The 16841-nt window shown below is 32.9% G+C and overlaps 1 protein-coding gene across 1 annotated transcript; it reads left to right on the plus strand.

Moving 5' to 3' along the window:
- The first annotated feature begins 3963 nt into the window (after window positions 1-3963).
- On the plus strand, window positions 3964-10867 carry LOC134277799 (uncharacterized). Its single transcript, XM_062760105.1, has 6 exons — window positions 3964-4264; window positions 7004-7132; window positions 7642-7740; window positions 9539-9753; window positions 10209-10461; window positions 10692-10867. Exons 1-6 carry the CDS (start codon window positions 3964-3966, stop codon window positions 10865-10867), a joined length of 1173 nt encoding a protein of 390 aa, XP_062616089.1.
- The last annotated feature ends 5974 nt before the right edge of the window (window positions 10868-16841 follow it).

Raw genomic sequence — 16841 nt, forward strand, 5'->3', positions numbered from 1 at the left:
CTATTTTGAATCAATTAGGGGGATCTCTTGTCTCCTGTTTTTAGCTCACCTGAGCTGAAAGCTCAAGTGAGCTTTTCTGATCACATTTTGTCCGGCGTCCATCTGTCTGTCCGTCTGTCTTTCCGTCTGTCTGTAAACTTTTCACATTTTTGACTTCTTCTCAAGAACCCCTGGGCCAATTTCAACCAAACTTGCCACAAAGTATCCTTGGGTGAAGGGGATTCAAGTTTGTTCCAATGAAGGGCCACGCCCTCATTCAAGGGGAGATAATTGGGAATTAATGAAAATTTGGTGGCATATTTTAAAAATCTTCTTCTCAAGAACCACTGTGCCAGGAAAGATGAAACTTATGGGGAAATATCCTCAGGTAGTGTAGATTTAAGTTTGTTCAAATCATGACCCTCGGGGGTAGGGCGGGGCCAAAATGGCCGACCGTAGTTTTACATAGAAATATATAGGAAAATTCTTTAAAAATCTTCTTCTCAAGAAAGACAAAGGCATAATTCATCATATATTTATGGAAGCATGTTCAGGTAGTGTAGATTCAAGTTTGTTCAAATCATGACCCCCGGGGGTAGGGCGGGGCCAAAATGGCCGACCAAAGTTTGACATAGAAATGTATTGGAAAGTTCTTTAAAAATTTTTTTTTTCAAGAATGACAAAGCCATAATTCATCATATTTATATGGAAGCATGCTCAGGTAGTGTAGATTCAAGTTTGTTCATATCATGACCCCCCCCCCCCCCCCTGGGGAGGGCGGGGCCAAAATGGCCGACCAAATTTTTACATAGAAATATATAGGAAAATTCTTTAAAAATCTTCTACTCAAGAATGACAAAGCCATAATTCATCATATTTATATGGAAGCATGCTCAGGTAGTGTAGATTCAAGTTTGTTCAAATCATTACCCCCCGGGGGTAGGGCGGGGCCAAAATGGCCGACCAAAGTTTTACATAGAAATATATAGGAAAATTCTTTAGAAATCATTTTCTAAAAATGATTGGTCATGGGACTACTTTTGGATTTAAACTTTACAATACAAAGCCATTTTCTACTTTTTCCTACCCTTAGTGCTCAGGTGAGCGATGGGCCTCTTGTTGGTAATATTATTGAAAAATAAATGAACACAATGCACATGCTGGAAATAAGTACCCTCCACACAAAATAGAATGCAAGTTAAGATTTTCAATTCTTAATAATAGTCTTTTCAACGCCTGTACAGTAAATATTATATAATGAAAAAGTCAAATTATTATTTATCTAGAAAATTTATTTAATAAACATTTCTTTTCAAATCCAACGACAGACTAGGAATGCTGGGCTGGTGCACATTATTTCTTTCACTTCATGTTCTTGTGGATAAAATTCATTCTGAAAATATGAGAAAATAAGGAAATACCATTATTGAAAGAAATTTGTGTTTTAAACAAATTAAATAAAAAATGCATTGAAACAGTTAACATAGAATGTATACATGTTTTCGATTCTTTGTTAGTTTTATTTAAATTATCAAAACTTTGTATGCTTTATAGCTAATATTGAGCATACCATTTCCCTTATATGATGGATTAACTTGCTGCCTGAATGAATCCATTAGTCCAGCATTTGGGAATATCTATGCCTACAACACAATATATATGCAGTTATATGCTATGAGATTACTAAATATACATTGTATAATAAAATGGCATTACATTTGACAAAACAAATTATGCTACATTGTATACTGTAGTGAATTTATGTTATATGAGTTTCTCCTATACCAAAATGAAAAAAAAAACAAATAAACTGTATAGCACATGCACGGTTTAAAAATGTGAAATGGTTATGCCTTAGAAATATACATACCCTGTGGAGAAATGATGCATTTTTTTTATTTATTCATTCTTAAAGCCTGAAACTCTTGACAGCTACAATGATAAAAGTATTAAATAAATATTTTTAATGTACATGTAAACAAAAAAAATTCAATTTTTTTTTCATTAATTTAGAAATTCTATAAAATTACAACCATAGATCTGAAGAGGGGTTCTCTGTTTTCAACAAAAAGATACTGATAATCTTTTTAAAATTGTGTAGGCCTAGCATATTTGTATGTCAAAAACATCATTCTCTTACTTTATCCCTATTTTCTTTAAGGATTGTGTGGTTATTGCATTTAAATCCACTGCAAATCTCAGCTGATGTCGCCACGGTTTTAGATGTAAACAACATTCCGTGTCACCGAGTGCAAGCGCTTGGCTGAAGCCGAATGCATCCAAACGACACATTAAAAAGAGAATTATTTTAAAGACATGCTGTTTTTTAATATGAGAAAATCACTAATTATTTTCAATTTAAACACGAAGATATTGCTGTTTATTACAAAGTCTTGCAAATATCGGTAAATAGTTATTTTGAGCACCATTTCCTTATATGGATCAATCAGGGCGGAGCAATGTCATGACGTCAGACATCATTATGACTTCATTACCATATTTTTTCATGTGTTGCCTTACCTGTACAGCGTTTAATGGAACGCAAAGCGGACCCCGAGCGAATCTGTGTGTGTGACATGGATTCAACCTATCCACCGTAAACAAAACTAACAACTCATCATTCTCCTTAACCGATAAAGCTTTAAAGAAACAAAAACAAACACGTGTTTTTCTCTCAACTTTCATTTTTCTATCAATACTTAGGTTTAATGAAATAATGATCGTGAAGCAAAATAGCTTGAGGTTCAATATTTAAACAAAAAAGTGTGAAGCGATTGTAGCTATGTTAAATTTATCTATATAAAAAATCTCATACTTTTCAGTACTCATCTAACTCTGATCTCTCATAGAAATTTTAGAGTGCAATTATGCAGCTTGTCAGGTACATGAATTATGAATCTCACAATTTATATAAATTCACCTTGAAAGGATTTACCTACTGAAATATTAGACAGAAAGCAAATAATCAGACGTCTATTTCTATAAATGTAGGATTATTTTACAATTTATCATTCTTCACCATACATTTATTTATTTATCAGGTTGTTAACATCACATTGTCCTTTTTAAAAAAAAAATCATGCAAAAATATGACCTATAGTAGCATACGTCTGCCTCAAAATTCAAAATAATTAATGTCAACAAGAAAATTATGTTGGAATACGAATCTGGCTCATTAAATGCAAGATTCAAATTAGTAATGTCATTTTGAAACTCATTAACGTAAAGATGCTAGTTAAGTTTAGAAAAGTGGATAATTCATAGATTTTTTTCTCCTAAGACTTGCGAAATGAAAAAAGACGTGGAAAATATTAGTTAATTCTTCAGTAAAATAACACACATTGAAAAATCAAACTAAGTTAAGGATTACAGATGAAAATAAATTTCAGAATACGTTAGCTTGGTGCTAAAGGTGTAATATAAACTTTTCAAAAAGGATACCAACACAGCACAGGTACCTGTGGACAGGACCCGGGGTGTATTGGACATTTTTTTCAAAAATTATATTTATTACACTTATTACACTTATTCAACATGTGTGCAATATTAAAAAGTCGTCAAAACCCCGAAACAATCGCTCTACAAAAAAAATACCCCACTATACATTATGTATAGTGTGGGTTTTTTTTGTGGAGCGATTGTTGGGGGGTTTTGACGTTTTTTTTCATATTGTACACATGATAAATAAGTGTAATAAATATAATTTTTGAAAAAAATGACCAATTAGCCCCGGAGTTGAATATAAGGGGGGGGGGGGGGGGGGTTCCTGTCCACAAGTACCTGTGCAACACAGCTGAATTTTATGGGGAAAAACAAAACGATTAAAAATCAGAAAAAATCACATAGGTTGATTTCTACCATTTAGCATTTACTTAATTTGTATATAAATATAAAAAAAATGAAATTTAGATATAAATCATTAAATAATTCACCTTTGAAATATAAAATAGATGTTTTTTTTTTATTCCAAAAGGTTTCTGTAAGATGAACAACATCAGAAAGCCATACATCAGTAGTTGGCATACACTATCAGTCAATGATTCAAGTCCACTTCCTGTTTCTCATACTCTTAATGAATTACCAGCTAAAGTAGACGTCCAAGTCAAAATAATCCAAAGCGGTAAGGAGTACATATTTCCAGGACTTGGATCGGTTCCAAAAGATGACGACATACCGACTGAGTATGGTGGTGTGGCGTATGCATACAACTCCTCCCATGTACTGTTATTTGTTCCTGTCATTAAATCATTCAATGGTGGAGGCATTGGGCGTGTTTTAACTACAGGTGAATACATTTATTTAAGGAATGAAGCTTATGTTAACTTTTGTTATACGATATAACATAACTTGGGGCAGTTTATGCTTCATAAACCGCGAAGCTGTTTATAAAAAAAAGCGTAAAATGCCCCAGGTTATGTTAATTCGTATAACATAAGATTAAATAAACTTCATTCCTTAAAATTTAACTTCAAAATAGACAATGAGACAATTTGTCCATTCTTTTCTTTCGGAAAAAGGCTTCAAATATTGCATATTTTAAAAGTTAACGGTAAGCGGAGTAATACGTTTTTGACGTAACTCATTGTGTCGTAGGCAAGTTATGTTATACAAAATGGATAAAACCGTTTAACCAATCAAACGACGTGTTTCAATTAAAATTGAATTATATATAGTTAAGATACAAGTTCAATTCTTCTTATCTCCCTTTGTCTTCACTTTAGTTCTCAATAAAAAGAATTTTTGATGAAGTGCACTCTTGAAGTTTCAGTTTATATGTCCTTTGTTTTTAAATTGTTTTCAGTTTTCCCGTAAAAAATTATTTTATTGTTTTTTTTAATTTGCTTATCGTTTTTTAATCAGCTTTTCGATGTTTTTTTCATCCCCCCTTTTTCTTTTGAAGAGGGATGATTAAACTACATGCACTAAGTACAATATTTTGAAAATGTGATAACGTATTCAATGAGGCGAAAGGTTCCGACAATTTCCAGATACTATTTTCTCGAGTTTTGATCCCTATACTGTCCACGCCGCTTACATGTATAAGTTGCACATTGTATTAAAAAATAAGCGATTGTTAAACGTGTTGTTCGGTTAAATCTTTATATTTATAATTGTGCATTAATGTCATTACATTTGTTTCCGAGAAATGACCTTCCTTCACTTAGATTGAATGATTGTATCTTGTTTAACGTCCCTCTAGAGAATTTTTCACTCATATAGAGACGTCACGGTATGCTGGTGAAGGGCTTCAAATTTAGACCTACACACGGCACTCAGGGTCATTTAGCAATGAGGGTTCTTGATAGTGGCAACGCTTCTAATTTCCTTCTAAAACCATTTTCTAGACTCGCAGAGTGAGTTATTCAACTTGAGCAGTAAGGGTTCTACCTTTTTTTAAGGGCATATCCGAAAGACCCGTGACTTTCATTTCTGGTGCCGAGCGCTTGTCAAAGGAACGGTCACTACCTATTTTTTACGTTTTATGTTTGACGCGGCACTGAATCGAACCCGTACTACACGTAGTCTAGAGATCTTTTCCTTAATATCATAGCAATATTTTGTAGAATTTTATTACAAAATTTACCATTGTACGAATATTAAAAACTTTGTGACATTGGACCTCCAAACTTTGTGACACACGATCTTGTACAATATTCTTCTAAATCATTGGCTTAATATCAGAAACCCAACATACATATCGATACAAAATATCAGTCTAATTTAAAATATAGTTCCTCACACTCAAAAAGGACCATTGAGATGCAATTTCAAAATTGATTTTGCCCATGAAATTATTTTATAATTTACCAAATGGCGTTATGACCTTATTACGTTCAACGTATAAAATGTAGTTTAAAGCGTCAAAATATGTTTTTTTCTCCCAAAACCAACTCCTATTCCTGATTAACCTGATATGGATAAACGAAAAATTTACCAAAAATGATTAATGTTACAATTACCCACCGACTGATATATAGTTTTCATATAGTGAATTGTTTTAAAATTATTGAAATAGTGCAAATACCGATGCAATAGTATTTTTTTACTTTTTGACACCAACACTGTGCTCGCCGTCACATATTTTATTCACCAAACATAAAATTAAATCCCTTAATTTAATACCCTTTCTTCAAATCTCGAGCCTCGTGGGGTGGGAATCCGGGTTAAATTAGGTCCTCAGTACCCCTGGCTTGTCGTAAAGGGCGACTAAATTGTTGCGGTCCTTTGGATGAGACCGTATAAACAGGGGCCCCGTGTCACAGCACGATGAAGATCCCTCCCTGTTCATAGGCCTTACGTGCCGAGCATAGGCCTGAATTTGCAGCCCTTCACCGCCAATGGTGAGGTCTCAATATCAGTGAAATATTCTGGAAAGGGACTTAAACAGTATACTAACAATCAATCAATCAAATCTCGAAAATAAGCAAATCTCGAAAATAAGCATCCAAGAAAAGATATCACGTCTCAGTTACATGCTTTAAGCGAAGTGCAAGGGACGTATAATTCTGAGTCATTATGAATGTAATTAGTTATATCTGTGTTTTGTTTAATGTCCCATTCAAAATCGTTCACTCATATAGAGACGTCACCGTAAGCCGATTAATGGTTTCAAATCTAAACCTATACTCGGCATTTAGCGCCATTGAACAGAAGGGGTTCTTTATCATGCCAACGACTACCGTGACACGGGGCCAGATTTGTAAAGTTATTTCCGAGAAACCCCATGACTTTCACTTCTAGTGTCGAGCGTGTGGCGAAGAAACAGTCAATACATATGTCTACGTCTTTGACCACTAGGCTACCGTGACTGGTCAATAGGTTCTAATAAATACAAGAATTGTTAATTACTTTGCATTAAGCTTGAATTCAACAAAAGCGTCTTCGGTAAAAGAGCGTTTTACTGTACATGTATTTCTATTGTAAATGAATTTTATCATATAATTGAATTATTTTTGTGATAAAAAGATGTTGTTTTTAAGCTTCATAAAATTTTAAAGTATATAAGATATATGAAATATTGTAGGTAATACCTCATACAATGGCCCCTTTGTTGGATCCGCTAGCACCTGTAAGGTTCGCATAAGGGCTTGGAGGCTGTCCGACTGGCCAAAACCTGATTTTAGTATTACTGCTGGACTGACGATTTCTAAAGGTAGGTAGGTAGGAAGACAATGTGTGAGCATGATGATTAAAACTTAAAAGAAAGGCTAAAATTTGGATTTCTTTGGTTTTATTATTTTTTAATTAGACATATCACACTCCCTGCACCTTACACACCTCTAGAAAGAAAAAAATCGTGCGTTTTTTCTTTCGGACATAACATAATTAAGATTAATGATAAACATCAATAGGTTCAAAAGCTAAGTTATATAAAGAATATCACACATTTTAATATAATGTTTAAAACTGGTCATTTCATTCTTAAAGATTAAATTAAGTCTAAGACAAATTTGGCAAGAAATACATTTGTTTGAAAAGTTCAGCTCTTCTATGAGATTGACTTTACAGAAAAGCACATCTGCCGAATACAAAATACATCCAAAACGCGGAAAATCATTAATGTGTGCCAAACATTATCTCATTTTCTTTTTAGATAACAGAACTTATACGTCTTTGTTAAATGTCTTTACGAGTATTGAATCATAACGTATATTTTTTTAGCACGCCCATACAAAAATATACAGCATTGCTTGGGGGCGTATCCAGACTTCGTAACAGTCCAGCTCTTAATGCCAGGGGGACTGGTTTCAGAGGGTCTAAGTAGGTTTCATAATTGATTTATTTAAAACATTTTTAAACAATATCAATTGATGTGATATTTAGGGCGAAAAATCTATTCTTTCGTTTACTATGTGTTGCAAAAAAAATATCAATTTTCTGTTATAAGATAGATAAAGAGAGTAAATAATCCCCGAAAAGAATGATGTTCAAATCAATGTTTTAATGTTTTAAATAAAACATATGGAGATAACGAACAGTATTCAAGATCAAAAGTCCAGAAAACAATACAAAATAGGAGCAGAGCAAACACGGACGTCCAAATATCGGGGGTGGATCATGGAGGAATGAGCCTCATCTGATCACACTCGTCGCCGTGTGTTCCTTGTCATGATTGTGAAATGATGGAAAAATCCGTCATCAATCCAGTGTAACAAGTGGACTACAATATTAATTAGTATGAAAAACGTCAGTCAACATTTGTCTCAATTATAAATTGTATTTGCTGACGAGGTCATTGTATCGACCATAGAACTTACGAATTGATGACGAGACTGCTGAAATTTTTGTTTCATCAACTTGATAATTTACCTCTTTTTAGAAATTGTTCATGCGTAAAGCAGATTCGTATCAAATCAAATGAGATATATAAACTCGATATGCAGGCGATGAAGGTATTTGGCTGTATAAGTAAGTGAAGTTGACGATAGAAAAGTTAAAATCATCACATGTATCATAGAGCGTAGATATTAAATGACCATTAACGTCTTTTTCAAGTAAAATATCCAATATGAAACAGATGTTCTATATGAAACAGGTCTTCTATAAACGGAGTGCAATTGGTACAGGGTACCCATGGGAATCGTAATAGATTGTTGGAAGACCTGGTCTCCACAACCACAAATATTTTCATTCAGAAACTCAAGTATCTTTATCATAATCACTTAGTTTTAACGTTTTAACTGTTCAATTATAACAAGCAGTACTCGATCACGCTACATTAGCGGAGACAAAGGAAAAACATGAAAGGGAATATACTATAAGTACTATGATAACTGAGTGCACAATATGATAACCCCGCCTTTCATACAATTACAAGATAGTCCCGAAGCGGTTAATGAAGCGTAAACTGTCCGAACCCAAGTTATACTAGTAAATTATGAGTAGCTACATGTATTGAATTTATTCCTTAAATAATGACTTTTATGATTTGTTACTTTTTGAGTTCAAATGCAATTCAAAATTCTCATCTTCACTAGATTGATATTTCGGTTATTTATGTTAAGACGTGAAGCAATTTGATTCCTTATCATTATTAACATTTTTAATTACATGTACGACACCAATCACTGTCGATTATGCTGATGTTACAAGTGTATGCGGGACGGTATTTGGAATAGACGATACAGCAATTACTTTGTGGGCAGCAAGCAAAAACCGTACGTTATAGTGGTAGAAGAATAAAATATTTTTAAATTCATAAAATTCATGTAATGAACTGAAATAGAACATGGAGTTACTGGTATTATAATAAAGCGTAAGGGCTATTTAAGAATAGGGTTGAGATGAAATTTTTGTATTCTAACAATTATTATGATTTAACATAATCTTGATTAAAATAGTTCGTTCCGTGCCCTCTTCATAGACTGATTAACTACGAAACTATCCATGTTGTCAGTCAAAAATGGCAGAAAAACATACGAAAAAAATCTCAACAGTTTATACTTTGATTTAAATGCTGGTGTCACAAATACATGTAAGTAATCATAAAATATTAGATACCATTATACTTATAAAAAGCAGAAGCAAAAAAAAACACTTGACTGTATTTTCTTTTTAGTTGACTATGTATCATGCTACAGAGACGGGTGGGGGAACTTTCCTGAAATTGTTGCAGACACTGCTGACGTCACAATCAGAGCTTGGATACTCTCGTCACCAGATATTGTAAACACAAATAACTTTGCGTATGTCAAAGGTGACGATATGCCTGGAGCAGGAGTGATATCTATGACAAACGCAATGGACCTTGACTTTTACATAGTCAATGTTGAGGTAAAAGATTATATTGCTGCTTCTTTGGGCTGATTTTACACATGATTAAGGAAAGATGATAGAAAATATTGCAAATGATGCAAATGATATTTTTCTAAAATATAAAAAAAATTGTAAACCTTATCTGATACTCAACGTTCTACCTTACTGCACACATCCTTATTTTTCTGTACAAAGAAAATTCCTCTACAAATCCAATTATTGTGAAACTTTGAAAAAAATATGAAAAACTAACGTGACTCTAATCGTTTTCTTTTTTTTAAATTTCTTTGACAAAGTATTTTTGTATCTGTCTTAAGAAAAACACCCAATACATTAAATTGAAACAATGGAATATTAATTAGTCGCTTCAACCTCTATAAATGATTTTATAAACACTAGCACACAGAATCTAACAGAATTGTCTGATATAATTGATTAGATACCTAATAAAAACATTAATGGACAATATACAGGTCAGAGACAAGACAGTCAGGAAAGGGAAATTATTTTACGGAGCTGGATCTGCCAATATAGGATACTCAGGAGAGCCTTATGGGGGTGTCATTTTTGGTTACACACAATCAGATGTTCTTTTATGGACACCCAGCACTAGTGTGACTGGGGGGAATCTTATCTACATTGGTGGCTTGTGGGGAAATGGAACAGAGACTATGCAGATCAACAAAGTTCAGATAACAGTCAGAGTTATAAAGGCTGGGTTTACAGGTCAGCAGTTTTATTTGAAAATAAATTATATTTTCAATTAAATGTCATTATTAATGATTGCCATATACCTTTCATGACAAAAAATTTAATTTATTGAAAAATTTACATTCATAAGCATATCAAGGGCAAACAACAGTAATAAACAATTTTCAATAACTTAAATGGCTAAATAAGAATTTTACAAGTTTGAAGAAATATATATTTCAAACAAAATCTTCTTATTCTTTCAGAATGCCCAATGCCTCAAGATATTCCGAATACAATCAAAATGAATAATGGACTAATGGCTGGAAATAAGACTTTATATGCTTGTATACCTGGATACACCAGTAATGGAGATTCAGTTGAGAGTTTGTGCAATGGAACATCATGGTCCAAAACCAGTTTATCCTGTTTGGGTGTGTAGTCACGCAATTTTTTGAAACACCATATATATATATATATATATATATATATATATATATATATATATATATATATATATCTATATATATATATATATATATATATATATATATATATATATATATATATATATATATATTAATGTAGGACTGATTCTGAATGCACCCCTTGCTTTTGATGATATGGAATCATAAATGCATAAAGAAATCAATATGATTAATAGACAATGTCAAATAAAGATTTTTAAATTGGTTGCTATTCCTGTGGTAAAAAAACTTGAGAATTTAACAATAAAAATGGTTATATTATATATACTCTGAATGAGACCTCAAAACAAAGGCCCTATGTTTTGGATCATTAAAGATCTCGGATTCTGGAGTTAAACAATATACAACTAATCTGACATACAAGTTCTCTGTGGATATTCATTAAATTGCGAAATATTTTCTCTAAAAATCTTGAAAGTTTTCTTTTCAGAATCCAAGGTTTATTTGAGTTGAGTCTTAAGTGAAAAAATCTTTTGCTGTATCTTTTTAGCTCACCTGAGTGAACTCAGGATTTTAGGGCCCCAGGGTCAGGGGTTCTGGTGTTTGGGCGGGGCTCTAGCTATTGGTTATATAGTGAAAATCTTCATCTTTTCTTCTGGCTATTGATTTAAGTAACTAAGTAAATATTTATTATGAGTAAGATTGCCTCTTTTAAAATTGTGAATATCATGTCCATCGGGTCAGGGGTTCTACATGTAGTGTTAGGTTGGAGCTCTATTGATTATATAGTAAAAAATTCATTAATTCTTTGAAAATCTTTTTCTGTGCTCCTAGGTATTAAATAAACTGACTAAGTAATAGTAATGATGAGCAAGAATACCTCTACCTAAATTGTTAATTTCATGGCACCAGGATCAGGGATCCTGGTGTTAGGGGGGGGGGGGTAATAAGCAGATGAATTACTATACATATATAGTTATGATGTGAAAGGGTTCTTCTTCCGGAATTGCGAAATTCAGGGCCCCTGGGTCAGTGAATTAACTGCTAATAAAGCAAATATATATGCTTTTCAAAAGCAATTTCACAATGAAGATAAGAAAAAAGATATTTTCATTAAGTTTAAACTAAATGGTAATATTCTAACTTGATTAGAAAAATTAAATGGACAACTGTCATTTTAACAAATTGAAGACTTTTCTTACTGTTTTAAATGAAAGAATACATTTCAGTGTTATATAAATGTGTATTTATATTAACTTTGTGCATTCTGCTTTCCCAGCAACTTCAACTTCAGCAGCAACAGAGTGCACATGTGCCATGTCTTCAGCTGCGCAATCACGATCAACCGAAACACCAGTGCCGAAAAGTATCAAGAAATTCGATACCATCATATCAGAACTCAAAGTGTCCAAAGCTAACACAAGCTCTTTTAAAAGAAGGTTAACCTGTGCGTATGATCCACGTGAGAGTTCTAGGGCTATAGGTAGCTCTGGCATCTCTATAATATGTATTGTATTTGGTCTCATTATTATTTCAGATTGCTGCACTTTTTTAAGGAATAAAAAGGGATAATGCAAAGATATTCTTGATTGTCTATTACTGAAGCTGTTGAAGAAATTTATACCTGTGCTGGATATTTGAGTTGTTTTTCTTCATATTATTGATTGTATACTGTTTAACGTCCCTCTCCAGAATATTTTACTAATATGGAGACGTAACCATTGCCGGTGAAGGGCTGCAAATTTAGGCCTATGCTCGGCACTTACGGCCTCTGAGCAGAGAGATATCTTTATCATGCCACACCTGTTGTGACACGGGGCCTCGGTTTATACGGTCTTATCCGAAGGACCGCCCCATTTAGTCGCCTTTTACGACAAGCAAAGGGGTACTGAGGACCTAATCTAACCCGGATCCTCACGGGGTTTTTCAAATTATGTGTCGACAATGCCATCAAGTAAACTTTTGCTTAATTAAGTGCTTTTTATATTTGGTAAGAAATCTTTTAAGTTTTCAGTTCTGGGGATATTTGAAAAGTGTTTATGGGATGCGTTATGTCAACGTGGAATGTTAACATCTTAAGGACACCCGGAGAAACCTCTAGAACTTCACATTAACTGATAGTCTTTCTATCTACTTAACTTCTCGGCTTATCCTAATGAGGCATAGATGATCTTCAGCGGTTTACAGATTTCGCTTTCTAACCAATGGAGCCGCACCCTTACACAATAGCCCGTGACCTAGAATCTTGAGTTGCATAATTTTTTCAAGAGTATGTTGATTCAAATCATTGATCTAAATTATCTTTCTGCTAAGTTACACAGCTACAGAGAGCATTTTCAAAGATGCACTTTTGCTTATAATAATGAAGCCCATTTCATAATTTAAGATGAGGAATTCTTTTAAATCATTAATATGCATTTAATTTCCTCCTTTTTAATTCAAGTGAAAAGGAAAACCTTTTTTTTTCTCTCTCAGATTGACTGCTTAATGTCCACGAGTAAAAAAAATAGCATGAATATTTAGTCTGAATTCTTGGCTTTATCCCTTTCTTGGGACCCTAGAGGAATAGAGACCATTCAACCTACATTTATTTTTTTGTTGCTTTTTTACAATGCAAACCATAAGCTCAATTTGGATGAAATTGGTTTTGCGTTTACACAGTACAAATCTAAAATGTCCAAATGCTCTCATTTTAACTTTTTATTGAGATGTTTTACATGCAATCATTAACACATGTATATATATAGTATTCTTTAAAGTGAAGTATTTAACAGACAATAGAGAGATTTCTTCCTATTTCATAAATAAAAACAAACATTTTTTTTACTCGGAGCCCAGAGTGTAATTGAGTTCGGAGTTACCGCAAACACGACCCCCCCCCCCCCGACAGGATTCCAATCATAACCATAAGCTGTCACAGGGGTCACACCTGAAATCAGATCATATTGAAATCATAATTCTTTAATGTATATAGGTCGAACAATGACAATATGTAAATAAAGGCACATTTCTCAAACAAAGTTAAATTTGATTTTCAACATAAACTATAAGGTATTACACATGAGTTTAAACTTTATAAAGCTGATAATGCTGAAGACTTTGTATTGAAGATGTAAATTATAATAACATAACTGCAATCCTTAAATCCTTTATTGGATATTTGTTTGTGGTAGGTTTGCTATTGAAGCAAGCATATCAAATGAACACTAAGGACAAGAATAATTGAAACATTCATATCATGAAAATTCATTTGATTTTATATTGCCAAATTATATAAATACAACGCACCTGTTTCTTCTGCGACGTAGCCGTCATCAAGCATCAACTGGACGGTTACCAAATCAGGGTAAGATCCAATACAAGGAGTAACCTACTTATAAGGGTTGACTCTATATAAATATAATCTTAAACTAATGTACTGTAGAATTTCTTTTTGAATATAACGGAAGAAATGTGGATACAGAAATGTATTGAAAGTAAAGAAGAAACGCAGGCAAAAATGAAAGCAGATCTAGTTTGAAGGATTTCTTCATACTTGCGCATCCATATTGCTGTGCTAAATCTGTGAAATTTATGACCTCACTTACGGATAAGGGAGCATTGTAAAAAGCTAATGGCAAACACACAAGACTACATTAACAATGACAGATTTGTGACCACATCTTTTACTAAAACTTGATGCACTTGGGTTATACTGCTGTTATGCCAATATGAACTTCGTGTAATCATGGTATAACTGACGGAAGTTCAGGGAGGTCTTTCTTTTGAAATGCCTATGTAAAGAAAAATGCAATGAATGGCAAATTTTTCTAAAGATTTTTTCTACCTTAAACGTCGTATCCGTTGTCTTGGGTGAACTGGAAACGTATCTTACCTACCCTGTTAACACGTCAACTTAAGACAATATAGTAGGCAATCGTTATATACAATTAGAGAAACCAATGTACTATTCAGGTCCGTGAGGTTGTCAACACTATATTGGAATGTATCTTTTTTTTCTCAAAGGCTAGTGCTGCATGATGGATTCTCTACTTTTATTAATCCCTAGTCCAGTCTAGACAGAGTTTGTCCAGACATTTTGTTTTAATAATCGTAAAATTATTTCACACGACTCGCATCCTTTCAATCCATTTTTTTTCTCAAGAAAAACATCTATATGACTTAGGTAAAAGTTTTGTGAGATGGATTTGAAGTCACTAGAACGACATCAAAGCTTCTCTCGCCCTACTATTGGCATTTTTCCCTTGAAAGGGTTGAATTATATCGATACAAGAGGGATAATTCATTTTATTTACTATTCATATTACATGAGTCTATAGTCACCTTTTGTTATAATTCGTCCAAAATTACGAGTATGCAGTCTTGCGACAGGGACACTTTCGCGTGTTGTGAATTATAAAAAATGTCACACATTATATAAAAGAATCTTTACTTATATGTTCTTCAATATTTCATATAAGAATGTTGTTAATTGATATCAATTTTGACTGATTTATCAGGACATGTCATTTAGTCATAGAGCAGCAAAATCTTTGACGTCACAGGCGTTCTAAAAATAATATGAAATTTCATTTTATAATTAAACACTTTCAAAAGAGTTCCTGTACAGTTTGGGTTACCTTATCTACTCAACATCCATACACCATTTTTTGGTAAGCTGAAACTCTATAAAAAATAAAGCATATTTCTATTTTGTTTTAAACTTAAAATGGCAGGTATTTATGAAATATAGTGTGACAATGGTCACGCTTTATCACGTTCTTAACAGTTCTTAACATTCCGGATGAGGTTTCCGTCGATAATTTTCTTCCTGGCCTCCCGTATAACCTTTTTACACAGGTCTAACGGTCTAAAATTTTAATTTGCTAATTGTAGATAAAAGTTACGAATACCGTCGTTTACCACATGTTATATTATGCATATTTTGGATATTTGTTTGCGATATCTTAAGCATTACACCTAATTTAACAAAAATATGATGCTCCATCAATTAAGGAGAAGTCATTTTCAAAGTCGTTTTCAATGGAATATCATCGGAGAAAAATCAATATATATCTGTTAGTGCTTCAAATATCACGTCAGAAATCTAAATATATAATTAAAAACAATATTAAGATACAAATTGAGAAAATTGTCGAAATATATCTCAAATAATAGAAAATTAATCAATTAATTTTTAGATTCCGCATGCTTTTGCATTAAATATTTAAATAAATTATTGAAAAATGGAGGAGCTTTATAGCTGCCTTATAGACATAATTAATATTCAAAAATAAATATTAGATTTTATATAGTCAGTCCGTACCTGTATGTTATTGAATGAATTTATTAGAGTCCTTGATCATGCTGACCGGTGAAACCTTGAGGGCTATAGGTCTTTTCTTTCATTTTATTTCAAGTAAATTTGCTTGGTGTGGTATTTTTATTCCATAACACCTTCCAAACGCTAACATGATTAAAAATATTCATTTACCATGTTTACACAGTAAAAAAAAATCCTTACAGTATACATTAGACCCTAATAATCTAAACAATGAAGTGATGCAGAAGACCACATGAAAGTGACATTTCATTTGTATTCATTGTTGTGGCTTTGTTGTTCTATTTATAAGAAATTAATTAAACCATTAAAATTCAATTGTTTGCAGTTTGTATGTAGTCATCTGTCCATCTGTCAGTTGAATTGTTAAATCATGATCACAAGGGGTATTGTGGGGCCACAATATCAGTGAAAACATAGAGGGGAAAAAGTTAAGAAATGTTTTTAAACCACAGTAATCAAAGAAATGTCATAGCATCATCAATTTGTTTATTCAAGTTTCAAACCATGCCCCCTAAGTGGTATAGATCGGGGCGGAATTTTTCAATACTGAATTCCTACCCAAAGTGCTCCGGTGAGCGATGTGGCCCATAGGCTTTTTTTTTATTGCTTTAAAAGTTAATAAATACATGGGGTATATCAAAATATTATCACAATTTTAAAATCTG

This window comes from Saccostrea cucullata, unplaced genomic scaffold (genome assembly GCF_032062105.1).
Source record: "Saccostrea cucullata isolate Sc308-1 unplaced genomic scaffold, CSIRO_AGI_Scuc_v1 ctg1783, whole genome shotgun sequence".
Classification (NCBI taxonomy): domain Eukaryota; kingdom Metazoa; phylum Mollusca; class Bivalvia; order Ostreida; family Ostreidae; genus Saccostrea; species Saccostrea cuccullata.